Below are 15,198 nucleotides of genomic sequence, written 5' to 3'. Positions count from 1 at the left end.
TCTTATAGGCAAACTTTTTTTAAAAAAATCTACATTCTCTGAGTTTTCTGACAGATAAATACGCTTTTATTTTGTAGGTGGTTAAATTACACACAAAACTTGGTAAACCCATTCCTTCAACAGAACCAAACGTTGTTAGCCAAGCTACTTCTTCAACAGCTGTATCTGCTTCAAAGCCAACTGCCTCTCCTTCAAGCATTGCAGCAAACAATTGTACTGTGAATACTTCATCAATTGCAACTTCTTCAGTGAAAGGTCTTACAGCTACAGGAAACTCGTCTCTTAATAGCACAGCCAACACTAAAGTATCAGCAGTGCCTGCAAATATGGCTGCCAAGAAAACATCTACACCCAAAATAAACTTTGTTGGCAAGTACTAAAGATTCTGTGTTCCTTCTAACTCTGTTAAAGTGGTATTTATCCTCCACTCCAGGACTAGCTCTTCTACTTACACAGTTGTCTTCTTTTCTGGGACCTTATTTAATCACATATCTGTATTTTTTTTTTTTTTTTGAAATTTTTTCAATTCCATTTTCTTCAGCCATAGAGTTAAAAATATATATGTACTTATTTTACTGTTTCTCAGGCTGCTAACCTAATTCTTACTTTCTCTACTTCCTATCCAGGCCTCAGTCTCTTATAGTATTTCAACTCTACCCTTTTCTGAAATCACCAAAAACCTACTTGCCACATTGAATGGCCAGTTTTCTGTTTCATCCTGTTGACCTCTCTAACATTTGAAACAATTGACTGCTGTACCTTAAAACTTTAGTTATGCCTCTGTCTCTCTATTTTGGGTCCACTGCCTCCTTCCTCAGATATCTTTATTGGTTCTCTGGTTCTCATGTTCATTAGCTGGTAGTATTGCTAAGATTCTGATTCTGACTCTCATCTCACTCACTGAGTATTCATGAATGGTCTTATCTATTCCACTGTGTATGCAGTAACTGTAAAATTGTTTGGGCAAGTTCAGAACACCTACCTGAGATCTAGAACCATATTTTAGGTATTTCCTGCTCATTGTCTGTATGGTTCTGTTGATGCCTGTTAGTGTCTGTTTCTAACATTTTATCTCATCCCAAGAGTACTGTGAAATAATCTCATAAAACTGCTGCTTTTTCACATGAAAAAGTCCACTGACATTTTTCACTTGTTGCCTCTTCCAGTTGTTTCTAACCCTTTTGTTTCTGTCACTATAGTATTCTCCAAAAAGTGTCTTTTTCTCTTCATAGCCTCTGCTTTGTTTTTAGGGCTTCAAAGCTTCTTCCTCAGAGCTTTGTCTCTTATTGCATCCAGTTTCTGCAACACTTTTGTCAAAGTCATTTTGTAAAAAAAAATATTTATCAAATTGTTTTAGTTTCCTGTTTAAAATTTTTCTGTGGCCTTCCCCTTGCATATAAAAAAATGTCTGTATTCCTTAATGATGTCATCCAAGTCCTTTCACAATTAACCCCTACCTCTACCTCAGTGCTGTGCTGTGCTTAGTCACTTAGTTGTGTCGGACTCTTTGTGACACCATGGACTGTAGCCTGCCAGGCTCCTCTGTCCATGGAATTCTCCAGGCAAGAATACTGGAGTAGGTTGCCATTCCCTCCTCCAGTGGATCTTCCCAACCCAGGGATCGAACCCAGGCCTCCTGCATTGCAGGCAGATTCTTGACCATATGAGCCACCAGGGAAGCCCTGTACCTCAGTGATAAGTCCTGTTGAATTACCAAGTCTTTTTTGAATTTACCATAGTCTTTTTTTTTTTTCATTATTTATTTTAATTGGAGCCTAATTACAATATTGTGGTGGTTTTTTGCATACATTGACATGAATCAGCCATGGGTATACATATGTCCCCCATCCTGAACTCCCCCTCCCACCTCCCTCCCCATCCCATCCCTTCCCTCAGTGTTGTCCCAGTGTACCGGCTTTGAGTGCCCTGTTTCATGCATCAAACTTGGACTGGTGATCTATTACACATATGGTAATATACTTGTTTCAACGCTATTCTCGCAAATCATCCCACCCTTGCCTTCTCCCACAGAGTCCAAAAGTCTGTTCTTTATATCTGTGTCTCTTTTGCTGTCTCGCATATAGGGTCATCGTTACCATCTTTCTAAATTCCATATATATGTGTTAATATGCCGTATTGGTGTTTTTCTTTCTGACGTACTTCACTCTGCATAATAGGCTCCAATTTCATTCACCTCATCAGAACGGATTCAAATGTGTTCTTTTTAATAGTTGAGTAATACTCCATTGTGTATATATACCACAGCTTTCTTATCCATTCGTCTGCCGATGGACATCTAGGTTGCTTCCATGTCCTAGCTGTTGTAAACAGTGCTTTAATGAACATTGAGGTACACATGTCTCTTTCAATTCTGTTACCATAGTCTTTTTAATTCCATGTTTTTGTGTTTTACGTGTGTATACTATTCTTTCTGTTTAGACATAATTCTCTTTTTTTCTGCCTGACCAGTTGATACTTAGCACTCTTAAGCCCAGCCCTGGTGTCATACTTGCTGAAGCTATTCCTAACTGGATCAGGTTAAAGGGTAGTGGCTCCTTTCCTTTACATTCCCCAAATACTCTGTTAACACATTGTACTATAATAAAGTGTCAGTCAGTTCAGTCACTCAGTCGTGTCTGACTCTTTGCGACCCCATGAACTGCAGCACACCAGGCCTCCCTGTCCATTACCAACTCCCGGAGTCCACCCAAACCCATGTCCATTGAGTCGGTGATGCCATCCAACCATCTTATCCTCTGTCGTTCCCTTCTTCTCCTGCCCTAAATCTTTCCCAGCATCAGGGTCTTTTCAAATGTGTCAGCTCTTCGCATCAGGTGGCCAGAGTATTGGAGTTTCAGCTTCAACATCAGTCCTTCCATTGAACACCCAGGACTGACTTCCTTCAGGATGGACTGGTTTGATCTCCTTGCAGTCAAGAGTCTTCTCCAACACCACAGTTCAAAAGCATCAATTCTTTGCTGCTCAGCTTTCTTTATGGTCCAGCTCTCACATCCATACATGACCTTCAATTGTTGACACCTCAAAGACAGCCTCACTGTATTAATGTTACTAGAACTTTGGATAGTGCCCAGTTCCATGGCAAAGGGATATAAGCATGATTTAGGCTTAGACACTACCATTTCAGACACTACTTGCTCTTTACTTTTTAGGTACTTGATGTTATAAGAGCCATGGTGAGGACAGAGAGGCCCATTAAATATTATGAGAGAGAGAATGGGAAGATTGAGAGATGTATTTCATTAATAGCATAAAAAAGCCAAATGGTTTATATGGTTCTTCAAAATTCTGATCTATTGTATGTCAAGCAGGAGTTTGTTGCTAGGAAAGATCAGAACTTTATCTGGAGTTCTTGTATCAGTTCATACATTATACAAGAAGAAAATTAAAATTACTGTAATTCTTTTATGTTCTAGGTGGTAATAAGCTGCAGTCAACAGGAAATAAAACAGAAGACTTAAAAGGAACTGAATGTGTTAAAAACACTCCTGTCACCTCTGTACCAATTCCAGAAGTAAAGCCAGACACAGTGTCAGAACCAGTCACACCTGCGTCTCTTGCTGCTTTACAGAGCGATGTGCAGCCAGTGGGCCATGATTATGTGGAGGAGGTATTGATTTGAGAATACTCCTATTGTGAGATTAGATAGGAAAGACATGTGTCACTTTATCACAAGTGTGCTTTACATGTAAAATTCAATTATATTTTAGGTTTAGATTACTTATAAAGGGATATTGAAGGGATCTTTGTTGAAGGTTTCGTGTTGTTTTTTTTAAGCCTGCCCTTTGAGCTTGCCTAAATGACATCACAATTTTTTTGTTAACTTTTCTGTTTCCCTGATGACACCATCACTGTAGTACGTGAAGCAACTTTCTGTTTATTTGGTAGGCCTTCTTTTAACATAACCCTTCTACTGTGCTGAACATAAAAAGTAAAAAAAGAATGTGAACAGCAGAAATAACAAAGATAGCAAATATTTCTTTCTGAACAGTTTCTTGTGTAAAATTTAGATTGCTGATTTAACAGATAATTATTTATTTGATTTCTCAAGCTGATTAGAAAAGTATTCCTGTTTTACAAAATAGCTTAGTAAATGGAGGATAAGGAAGTATCAGAAGCGACTTGATAGATATTTGCTCTTAGTAGAAAGACAAACACAGTGGTGTAGCCCTGTTCTGCTTTTGCTGTATTATAGAACAGTTGAACAGAACAAGTTCTAAATTTCAGTGTCTACATCTGTAAAATTTGGGTCTCTCCCAGTGAAGATGTGAAGCTTAGATCAAATAAAGTACCTAAGCACAGTGCCTAGCATATGGTGGATTTTTGGCAAATATTTATTTGTTCCTTCATCCTTTTCCATCAAGAAAAATTACTTGTTGAATTCTTTGTTTACAAGATGGAAAACTGGGCTGTGTAGTTTATAAGTCATTCACATGCAGTTTTAATTTAAAGTTATTGGTCTTGGGAATTTCCTGGCAGTCCAGTGGTTAGGGCTCCTTGCTTCCACTTCATTGGGCATGGGTTTCATCCCTGGTCAGGGAACTAAGATTCCAAAATGCCAGCATGGTAAGGCAAAAACAAAAAACATTTAAAGGTTAATAAACTTCTAAATACATAAATAATAAACCTTTAGCTGTTAGTAAGACTTGGTTGTCTCAAAAAATGTACAGCCAGAACAGCTGGCCAGAATACCTTAGTCACCGATGATACTGGTTAAGTAATCTTAAAATACAGAGGATTGTGTTTAGAACCAATCTTTAAAACTTGCTGAAGTTTTAATAACTTTTAATAACATTGTAGTCTACTTGTCTTCCTAACTGGTTGTGCAGTTAGGAAAAAATCAACATTAGTTTTCAATAAAGTTGTACATGTATAAAGTCTTGGGCGTTGTAGAAATAAATGAGAATAATGCCTTTGATCATCTTTAGCTCCATTTTCAAGAACAGTACCTGGCAGGAGCAGGTATTCAATAAATATTTTTTCAAGAATTGAAGGTGTCTATTGCACTAAAATCTAAATGTTTTACATATAGAGGAAAATATTTAAAGTTTAATTATAAGAGCCAAATACAGTTATTGACAACTCATGAGATGGGTTTATAATTGAAATCTTCACCTGTGACATTCCTATTGTGATTTCTTGACTTTTTTTTTTCCCCGACATCAAGGTACGAAATGATGAAGGAAAAGTGATTCGATTCCATTGCAAATTATGCGAGTGCAGCTTTAATGATCCCAATGCTAAGGAGATGCATTTAAAAGGACGAAGACACAGACTTCAATATAAAGTGAGGAAAATTTCAGCTATTTTTCTCTTTCTCTTTTTATATGGCTTGGAACATTCTAGATGCAAAAATAAAGCATCTAAATATAACTCACTAAGTCCATGAACTCCCACTCTCAGATTGGCATGTCATGTCTCACTTAAGGGAGTCAGATGTTTAGTTTTTATTGATTAGTTTGTTAACTTAGGGCCTTCTCTGGTACCGCAGATGGTAAAGAATCTGCCTACAAATGCAGAAGACCCGAGTTCGATCCCTGGGTCTGAAAGATTGCCTGGAGAAAGGCATGGCAGCCTACTCCATTGTTCTTGCCTAAAGAATTCCATGGACAGAAGAGCCTCGTGGGCTACAGTCCTTGGGGTCACAGAATTGGACACAACTGAATACCTATCACTTTTGTTATACTTAAGAAAAAGCAGTGTAGTCGTATTTCATTATTTCTAGTGGCAAAATAAAACGGACATTACTTGGATCAAGTAATCATGTAAAAATAGTTGCTTCAAAGGAAGTGTTTGAAAGAAGTTTCAGGTCTCCATTTCCTTTATCTTGGCAGAATTTCCATTAAAGTGAATTTTGAGGTGAGGAATTCTTCATTGAACACACTTCCAAGTAATAAGTTAAATTTAAATACTGTATTTAAAGTTTTTAATTAGGTTGGACTTATGCACTAGATTCATGTTTTCTAAACACAGAAGTGATGGAGATTAAAAATAATTCGTTAAGGGGCAGTAATACTTCTATGTGAAAAAAAGTTTTTAACCCCACACTCAGATATCTAGAATCATTTATTTACAAACAAACAAAGGAATATTAAATACCCATCAGTCTTGTAAGGATTTCTTTTATTGGTTAACACTAAATTAAGTACTTTTTGCATACTAAACTTGAACAACCAAGAATTTGGGGGATGGGAAGGAAGAAAGAGTTTATGAATGTATTTTGAGTTTTTCCCTGATTCAACTTATTTTACTACATTTACTCTTATAATAGATTTACAAATAAAAGCCTCTATGATGAAAGAATATGTGGAATTGTATGATTTAAGATATGTGTAGATTGTTGGACGGATTGCTGGTTTTTCAAACATCTTATCTATGTTAACAGAAAAAAGTAAATCCAGATTTGCAAGTAGAAGTAAAGCCCAGTATTCGAGCAAGAAAGATTCAAGAAGAGAAAATGAGAAAGCAGATGCAGAAAGAGGAGTACTGGCGAAGAAGAGAAGAGGAGGAACGCTGGAGAATGGAAATGAGGTAGTATTTTTAACTTTTAGTACCATGATAGGTGGTTTAGATTTTCTAAGAAATTTAGCTGTTCTGAGTATGTGACTCCCATTCAAAGCAATCCAGATTCATTTGAAATATTTTTAGTTTTTACTTGTGAGAGAGACTAGGTCTAGGAAAGAAATGCATTAAAGTTAAGTTACTGGCTATTCTAATATTTGACCATGTCCTTGGTATTAGGATTTATTTTGGAAATAATATCTTTTATATATTTAAATACATAAATAGTTTTATATAATAAATAAATGCCTGAATTTAAAACAAGCAAAGTAGAGCATTTGGTTACATGATAAAAAATATCCTAAATATAAGATTGAGTAGATTCTAGACGTCAATAACTTGTGGAGTTTGTTTTAAAAACTTTTGAGGCTACAGGAAAGGATAAATGAGAAAATATGTTCAACAGATGGAGAAATGTTTAGTTTTATTGATATAACTGACGTATCTTTAAGTGGCACAATTCATTGGTTTTAGTCACAGAGTTGTGCAGTTACCAGCACAGTCAATTTTAGAACATTTTTCTGACCCACAAAGAAACCACAAACCCATTTGGCAATTAATACCTATTTCCCCCACCAACTCCTCCCTCTACTCCTGGGCAACCACAATAAACTTCATCTCAGTAGATTGCTTGTACTGGAGATTTCATATAAATGGAATCGTAAACCATACTGACTTCTGTGTCTGGCTACTTTTCACTTAGCATGATATTTTCAGGGTTCATGCATGTTATTACATATGTCAGTACTTTATTTTTTATGCATGCATAATATTTCATTACATAAATGTGTCACATTTTATTTGTTTATCAGTTGATGGACATTTGTGTTATTTCCACTTTTGGGTTATGAATACTGCTGCCATAAGTGTTTGTGTACAAGTTTTATAACCCACTTTCTTTTATTTACATACCAACTTGTTTAAAAAGTAAGCTAAAATTATTTTCTGTGGGTATGTAATACATTTTTGTGCAGATGTAAAATTTTCTTTATAACTCATTTCAAATATTTTTAGATATTTAGAGTTTTTAATAGTATTTCCCTATTGTTATTATTACATTGACCAACCTTGAGGCAGTATTATTGCATAAATCACTATCAGTTGACACTAATCAAATCCCAGAAGCAAAAATGTTTGACCGATAACTATACTTTTGCCTGTGCTAAATAGTTTAACTTAGTGATCCCCAAACTTTTTGGTCTCAGGACCTTTTATAACTCAATAATTATTGAAGACTCTGAAGAGTTTTTGTGTATGTGGGTTACAGGCTGTCAGCATTGTATTACAAATGAAAACTGAGAAGTTTCAGTATTTATGAACTTAGTTTTATATAACTTTGTATTTGTTTAAATGTAGTTAAATATTATTAATAATTATATTAAATCAGGTGTGTATATTAATATAAAATGGTAAATATAATATGCTAACTATAAATAATTGTTTCTCCTCCAGAAATAATAACATTGTTTTACATTTTTGCAGATCTCTTTAATGTCTAGCTTAAGGCAGCCTGATTCTCCTTCTGCTTCTGTGCTCATCAGGTTGTGATAACACGTTTTGCCTCTGGATAACTCCACTGTAGACTCATAGGAGAAAGAGAATAGAGAAGGCAAATATTATTTTGAGAGTAGCTTTGATGTCATGAATCCCCCCGAAGGTGTCTCAGGACTACTTGGACTACCCAGACCACACTTTAAGGGCTGCTCCTATAATTTATTAAAATATCTGCCTGTGAGAAATAGAAACATGAAAGCCAGTTTTATTTCAACTTTGTATTGCTGGCAAATTAAATTTTTATTTCATGCTTAATCACTTAAATTTCTTTTGTGGTGAATTGCCTATTCATTTGTTAACTTACCTGTTAACAGATTTGTACAAACATGTCTTATAGCTATTAACCCATTAACAAGTTATCTTTAAATAATTTTACTGTTATTTATGTATAAATTTTTATTTTTTTATGTATTTAAATTTAACTTTGTTCTTATGAAATTTCTGCCTTTGTAATGCACTGGCAATTTTTCTCTATACCTAGATTATGCAGTTATTTTCTCTTTTACTGCTATATCAAATATTTATTAAGGACTTACTGTATGCCAGGAAGTAGCATATACTGTGTTAGGCACTATAGTATACTATGTTTACCAAGTATGAATTGGTAAACAGTCAATATTTAAATATGCCCTATGTAACCTAAACATCATTAGTAATAATAGAATATTCAAAACTAGAATGAACATAGTTTTCCAGAGCCTTCAAGCTGTTCTTATTCATTTTCTCTCAAGACCTGAATAAAACAGAAGTATGATTCTGTCCTAAATTGGATGACCCAGAAAGCACTGCTTATTCCTGACCTGAAGAAATTGATGGTTTCTACAGTACTACTTGAGAAGCATACTTCTTTCTTACGTTTTGTATTAAATGAATTTGTCTAGTAAAAATTTATTGTTAACAGAAATTTGCTATAAAGACACGACTCCCTAGGGAATTATTGGTATCCTAGTTTGACGCTAAAGGCAAAGATAGAACTGAGAGGGAGAGAGTCACGTGGTGAAAAATTAGATTCCAAAAATGTTGACCATTAAAATAGAGGCTACATGCTAACTGCCCACCAAGTTCAGCCCATGGGTGTTTTATTTGGTGCCCATAGTATTTTTTGGACACCAACATGAATCAACGTTTAAAGACCATGAAATTTCACAAAAGTCCTGATTGACCTTAGGATAACCATCTGGTATTCCCTTGTGACAGTAATTAATAGCTGTGCCACCCTCTTGTCTCTAGCCAGAGCACGTGCTTTCCTTCTTTACCATACTTCCCATCATCCTTAGTATGTCCCCAAAAGTGAGATGGGATGTGAGTTGCTATTTATCCCTGTTATTTTTCCTCATTGTAGAAAAATGTCTTTGTCTCTGTCTATATCAGATGAGGAAATTAAAGGTTGTCTTAAGAAGTTCTCTCTTACAAAAAAACAGAGCACATTTCTTTGAAGACATGAGGAAAATTCCTGAATGTATTCTTTGGGTCTTTCTCACACACTTTATTAGTCCGGCCACATTAGGTAGGCATTTAAGTTTACAATCTCTGCTGTAAAGAGGGAGAGGTTGGAATGAACTGTGAGGTTTCTGGTGCTTGTTTTTTCAACTCTGTTTTCAGACTGAAATTTTGTTTTGCTTTTATCTTTGTTTTCTCATCTTTTCACTGGGATTCACTTTCATTCACTAATTGATGAAAGCAAATGTAATCCGATACAGAGGGGGAAAGAAAGGTGTTAGCTAGACTGATTTGGCTTTTTTATTGCTTTCTATTTTATTATTGATGTAAATTCTTGGGTGCATTTTTCTAAGTGTCTTACAGTATCATTCTTTATGTTTCAGACGTTATGAAGAGGACATGTACTGGAGAAGAATGGAGGAAGAACAGCATCATTGGGATGATCGCCGCCGAATGCCTGATGGAGGCTATCCTCATGGTCCCCCAGGCCCACTAGGCCTTCTGGGAGTACGACCAGGCATGCCTCCTCAGCCACAGGGGCCTGCGGTGAGTGTCCACTTTGTTTTCATAGACAGTGAAAGTGTAAGACTGGTTCAACATTAGAAAATAACAGTTTGAAGAGCTAATTTTTACACTTAATAATATCCAGATCCAATATGTTTTTCATCTGATTTAGAATTTTCTCTCCTTTTATTATACTTTCTCAACTTGTGTCCTTATGTATAAGGACTTTGTAGAATTTCCATGAATCTTATTTTCAGTATAAACTAAGGGAGCAGATCTTAAGAGGTTTTTTTTGGCTTTGTTCTTTAGATTATCAAGAACGACTAATTTTGAAGGCTGTTGCTTTGGCTTCTGAATTATTTCTGTCTTCCTATTATGTATGGTTTACAGTCCTTTTTTCAAATCTATAGCATTCAAAACCTGCCACTACTTCTAAATTTAAGTGCATGATAAGGGGTAGGTAGAGTCCATGGGGTCACAGAGTTGGACACAACTGAGCAACTAACACATAAGGGGCAGGTAAATGGTTGGAGATAACACACGGTGGATGTATTAGGAGAACTGTAGAAAAGAGGTGCATATTGAGAGTCTGCGTTCCTGTAGAAGCTAGATAAAAGATACCTGGCTTATGGGGAGCATTTCATCTAAGTTCAGACTATAGAAAACAAGATGATTTTTTTCTTTGTTCTGGTTTTCCAGAGAGCACTTAGAAAGAAACAGTCTAAATTCCTACTCTTTAACCTATTCTTTCTCATTTGTCTTTCCATAGAATGAGCATTTGTAAAATCTGTTTTGTTAAAAGCAAAATGTTTGAGAACTGATTTTAAAGTTGTATAAAATGTATTTTCATAACCTTAGATGGTATGTATTATAACTTGTTTTGAATGTATAACATACATACTTACATACTCACTTTCGATAATGTACCTTTCTAGTTTACATTTTTGTTTTTACCAAAATGGGAAAAAAAGAAGATAGTTTTAAATGGACATTCAGTATAACTGGCTTTCTTATTGAAAAATGCAACAAGCATATGTGTAGTTGAAAAATAATAGTTTAGTTTTGATTGGAAAACATTTTTTTAGTGGAGTTATCATTTTTTCCCCATCTCCAGCCCTTACGTCGTCCTGACTCATCTGATGACCGTTATGTCATGACAAAGCATGCTACCATTTACCCAACTGAAGAGGAATTACAGGCGGTTCAGAAAATTGTTTCTATCACTGAACGTGCTTTAAAACTTGTTTCAGACAGCTTGTCTGAACACGAGAAGAGCAAGAGCAAAGAGGGAGATGATAAGAAAGAGGGAGGTAAAGACAGGTGTGTTTTCAGAGTTTTTTACTTTTGTATAGTTTTTGTTACCTTATACTTGAAATAAGAGTTACAAAGACTGAAAATTCTCTGGTGTCAGTCTACGTGTGTTATGCTTGTGTTAGATTTTAAATGTATTCAGCTGCTTTCTGCTGAAATGAAAAATAATATAACTTCATACAATCTCCAACCTTGTGATTTACTCATTGTATTTAAACTTATATAAAACTATTTCAAGTCTGTTTTCAAAGCATCCGTTGTAGTTTTCCAATTGCATTCAGCTGTTCAGTGTTTATTCAGTTGTTGCATCTGTTCCATTTTCATTCTTTCTTTTAACAGCTTATTTTATCTTTAACACATTGACCCATAAGCATGAGTAAGCTCAAACTTTAGCAACATCTTTATATCTGTGTATATTAAACATGACTTTTGTTATTCTAATTTATGAGACAGAAAAGCATTAATGGCCTTTGCTTTTCAGTTGTTCTGAGAACTTAGCTCTTGATTTATTAATTTTTTCATATTTCTTATCTAAATAAAGGATATTTCTAAAAATATTAAATGTTCTTATAGTTGATGCAAATTTTTTAATGATGTAAAAATTATTTCATTTACTACTGTGCGTTGAGAGATTATCATGGTTGTGGTTAAGAAGGGAACTGTCATAATATAACTTGATTTCGCCACAGAGCTTTAAAAGGAGTTTTGAGAGTGGGAGTATTGGCGAAAGGATTACTTCTCCGAGGAGATAGAAATGTCAACCTCGTTTTGCTGTGCTCAGAGAAACCTTCAAAGACATTATTAAGCCGTATTGCAGAAAACCTACCCAAGCAGCTTGCTGTAAGTATTATGGAAATGTTCATTTTTACCCCTTGTTTAGTTCATAAGTTTTTGGCAGGACTAACTGTGCTTCAGCTTAAACCTAAGCCTTTAAAGTTTTGGCTTGACTTTCCAAATTGCTTAATTGTACAAATTGGTAGCACAGTTTTCTACTTTTTTTAGGTTTTATGGTGATTCTCTTCAACATGAAGCCATCTTGCTAATTTATTTTAAAATATAAAACTGCAGCACATGTCCTCTTCCTATTCTTTTTCCAAGATTTGAATTATAAGAGAGAAGACAGTGTTCAGGGAAAATTTTCATTTTTTGATTTTTTTTTTTTAAACAAAGCCCATGTATGTATAGTAAGCTTAAAGTTTTAGAATTCATGAACTTCTTGCCTATTTAGTTGAATACATGTTTTTAATAAGTAACTAAAATAGAGACTTTATGATTTGAATTTTCCCAGCTTTATTATGATTGCTTTCCATTTTGTACATGTTATAACTGTAACAATGATTTGTCGCTGTCTCTATCTAGTAAGTTGTGGCAGATTCAATTAATATCCCTTTTTGGTCCTACAAAAACAAAACTTGTTTTTAAGTTTGAATTTAAAACATTTTTATTATAGTATCTTGTCAGAATCACAGAGTGGAATTTAAAACAAAGGTTCCTTGAATAATTTAGTGTATAAACTGACTTAGGTATTTGAAATTCAAGAATCGACATTTCATTGGTAGTATGTGTTCTGCAGACCAGCCGATACCAAAATGGATAGTGAAGCGTGCTGTTAAACTTGAGCTCTGATGACTCTGGCCCTTATTGTTGTTTGCTTTATATTACCATTGTTCCAGATGTGAGATTTTTTTAAATTGTGGATGAGTGTTCTTAAGCATAGGAGCCAGCAGAATTGTCCTTGTGTGTCTACTTGTTACCCTTTCTTGAGGTTGCTAGGGCAGTAAAAGGGAAGAAAAGAAGCTTGAGGACTTCGAAAAAAGTATGTAATTTGCAAAAAAAATCTTAAATTGTTGTGTTTTGTAAACTTACAAAGGAGAAAATGTTATATTCTCACTGAACAATCAGTAGTTAAACTAATGTTTTACAGCATATTCTTTACCATCTGAGCCATCAGGGAAGCCCAAAAGCAAAATACAGTTTCCAGAGAGCACTTGTACAGTGGATAAGCAGGAGAGAGAGAATTATCATCATCACTATCCATAATTAATGTCTACATGATACTGTGTGCCAGGCACTGTTTTCAGTTCTTTGTGTAGTTAATTCATTCATTCTTCCTACAGTCTTACAGGTTAGATAAATTTTACTGTTTCCATTTTATAAAAACAGGTATAGGGGAGTTAAATATTTGCCCAACTTCACATCATTAGTAAAGTAGCAGAGCTAGGATTTTAACCTAGATCGTTGTTGCTGTTCAGTCGCTAAGTCATGTCCGACTCTGTGAACCCATGGACTACAGCATGCCACGCTTCCCTGTCCGTCACTATCTCCTGAAGTTTGCTACAATGCATATCCATTAAATATGATCCTATCCAACCATCTCATCCTCTGTCGCCCCTTCTCCTCCCCTCAGTCTTTCCCAGCATCAGGGTTTTTTCCAGTGAGTTGGGTCTTCACATCAAGTGGCCGAACTATTGGAGCTTCAGCATCAGTCCTTCCAGTGAACTTAGATACTATACTGGGAACACTCCATGTAATTTCTAGAGTCTTCCTTTGTTCATGTATACTGAAGCCTATTACATGTATGCTAAATTGCAGTGAATCCTATTCTTGTTTTTTTTCTGTTGAGCAAGACTTTTCTGCTCCCTGATTTAAAATATAGATCTGTTGATTTCACAAACAAGGGTCACTGGGTATGGTTGAATTATGGCTCCTATTAGTTTCCGGTATCTGTTTTAGTCTCATTCATATTCTGCAAATATTGCAATACTAGCTACCTGGATGCTATTTTAGGAAGGTATGGTAATAACTATAGCAGTGTTTCTTTCATCCAAAAATTCATCATCTAAAAGGTGCGTACACACATACAGATAACTCATATGATACAAATAATGGTAAATATTAGTTCAGCGAAGAATTCTAAAAGGAAAAAGAAGCGAGAGGTTATAATTTGCATGTTTTGCAAGGCTTGGAGGGAAATAGTATATGATCTAGTCCTTACAAAATGGTTAAAGTAGTGTGAGAAAGTGAAAGAGCCATAACGAAACTGCTTTGTTTGATAATGTAAGAGGACCAGCTAATTTCTTGTGCTTTTCGTTATATAGGTTATAAGTCCTGAGAAGTATGACATAAAATGTGCTGTTTCTGAAGCGGCAATAATTTTGAACTCATGTGTGGAACCCAAAATGCAAGTCACTATCACCCTGACATCTCCAATTATTCGAGAAGAGAACATGAGGGAAGGAGGTTGGAAAGTCATTAAACATTCTACTTTTTATTAACTTCTTTTTTTCCCATTTACCTACTCTTTAAGATGGCATTAAGCCCTAGAAGGCAACATGCTGGCATTACATATGAATCTGATAGATTTGACTTACATAGCCACTAGTTTTGCTTAAGATTATTTCCCAGATCTTTTATTAGTGTCTTTTTAGTAATGTACTTTTATATAAAACACTTACGGTATTATTCATTTTCTTGATTTTTTTTTTCTTTTCTTGCTAACCTCAGATTTCTGGAAAAAGTTTAAATTATTCTTAGTCATAAGCATAGTTGATTTATGAAAAATTAAATATTGCTAGTAAAGGGCCACAAATTTAACTTCTCTTGAGTCCTTGTTCTTGTCTTTAAAAAAGACAAGCGAGTTTCATAAGTAAAATTGGTTGAATACTCATAACAGTTTAAGAGACATTGTTATATATGTAATCATGGATTTGGCTTGTCCTGAGGTAAATATTTCTGGTTCTCTGAGGTTGCTCTTTGGTTTGGAGCGCTTTCATAAATGCAGAGCATCCTAATGCACTTAGATTTGGGCAT

At 35.1% G+C, this 15,198-nt stretch overlaps 1 protein-coding gene across 4 annotated transcripts in view; it reads left to right on the top strand.

Annotated features, from left to right (window-relative positions):
- ZFR (zinc finger RNA binding protein) overlaps positions 1-15,198 on the top strand; it is an 85,390-nt gene that overhangs the window by 45,724 nt on the left and 24,468 nt on the right. For all 4 annotated transcript variants that reach the window (XR_008685429.2, XM_055422216.2, XM_055422215.2 and 1 more), the window contains 8 exons: positions 78-369; positions 3,435-3,628; positions 5,186-5,305; positions 6,404-6,549; positions 9,957-10,119; positions 11,192-11,397; positions 12,078-12,228; positions 14,487-14,628. Coding sequence is in view for 3 of the 4 variants with exons in the window: in XM_055422216.2 (XP_055278191.2) it covers positions 78-369; positions 3,435-3,628; positions 5,186-5,305; positions 6,404-6,549; positions 9,957-10,119; positions 11,192-11,397; positions 12,078-12,228; positions 14,487-14,628 (1,414 nt within the window). In the remaining variant the exon portion in view is untranslated. The remainder of the gene's footprint in view (positions 1-77; positions 370-3,434; positions 3,629-5,185; positions 5,306-6,403; positions 6,550-9,956; positions 10,120-11,191; positions 11,398-12,077; positions 12,229-14,486; positions 14,629-15,198) is intronic.

Source organism: Moschus berezovskii, chromosome 18, assembly GCF_049115385.1.
Source record: "Moschus berezovskii isolate FMDL1 chromosome 18, NW_MosBer_1.0, whole genome shotgun sequence".
Taxonomy (NCBI): domain Eukaryota; kingdom Metazoa; phylum Chordata; class Mammalia; order Artiodactyla; family Moschidae; genus Moschus; species Moschus berezovskii.
The sequence above is the reverse complement of the archived record's forward strand: the minus strand, read 5'-3'. Positions and strand labels throughout refer to the sequence as shown.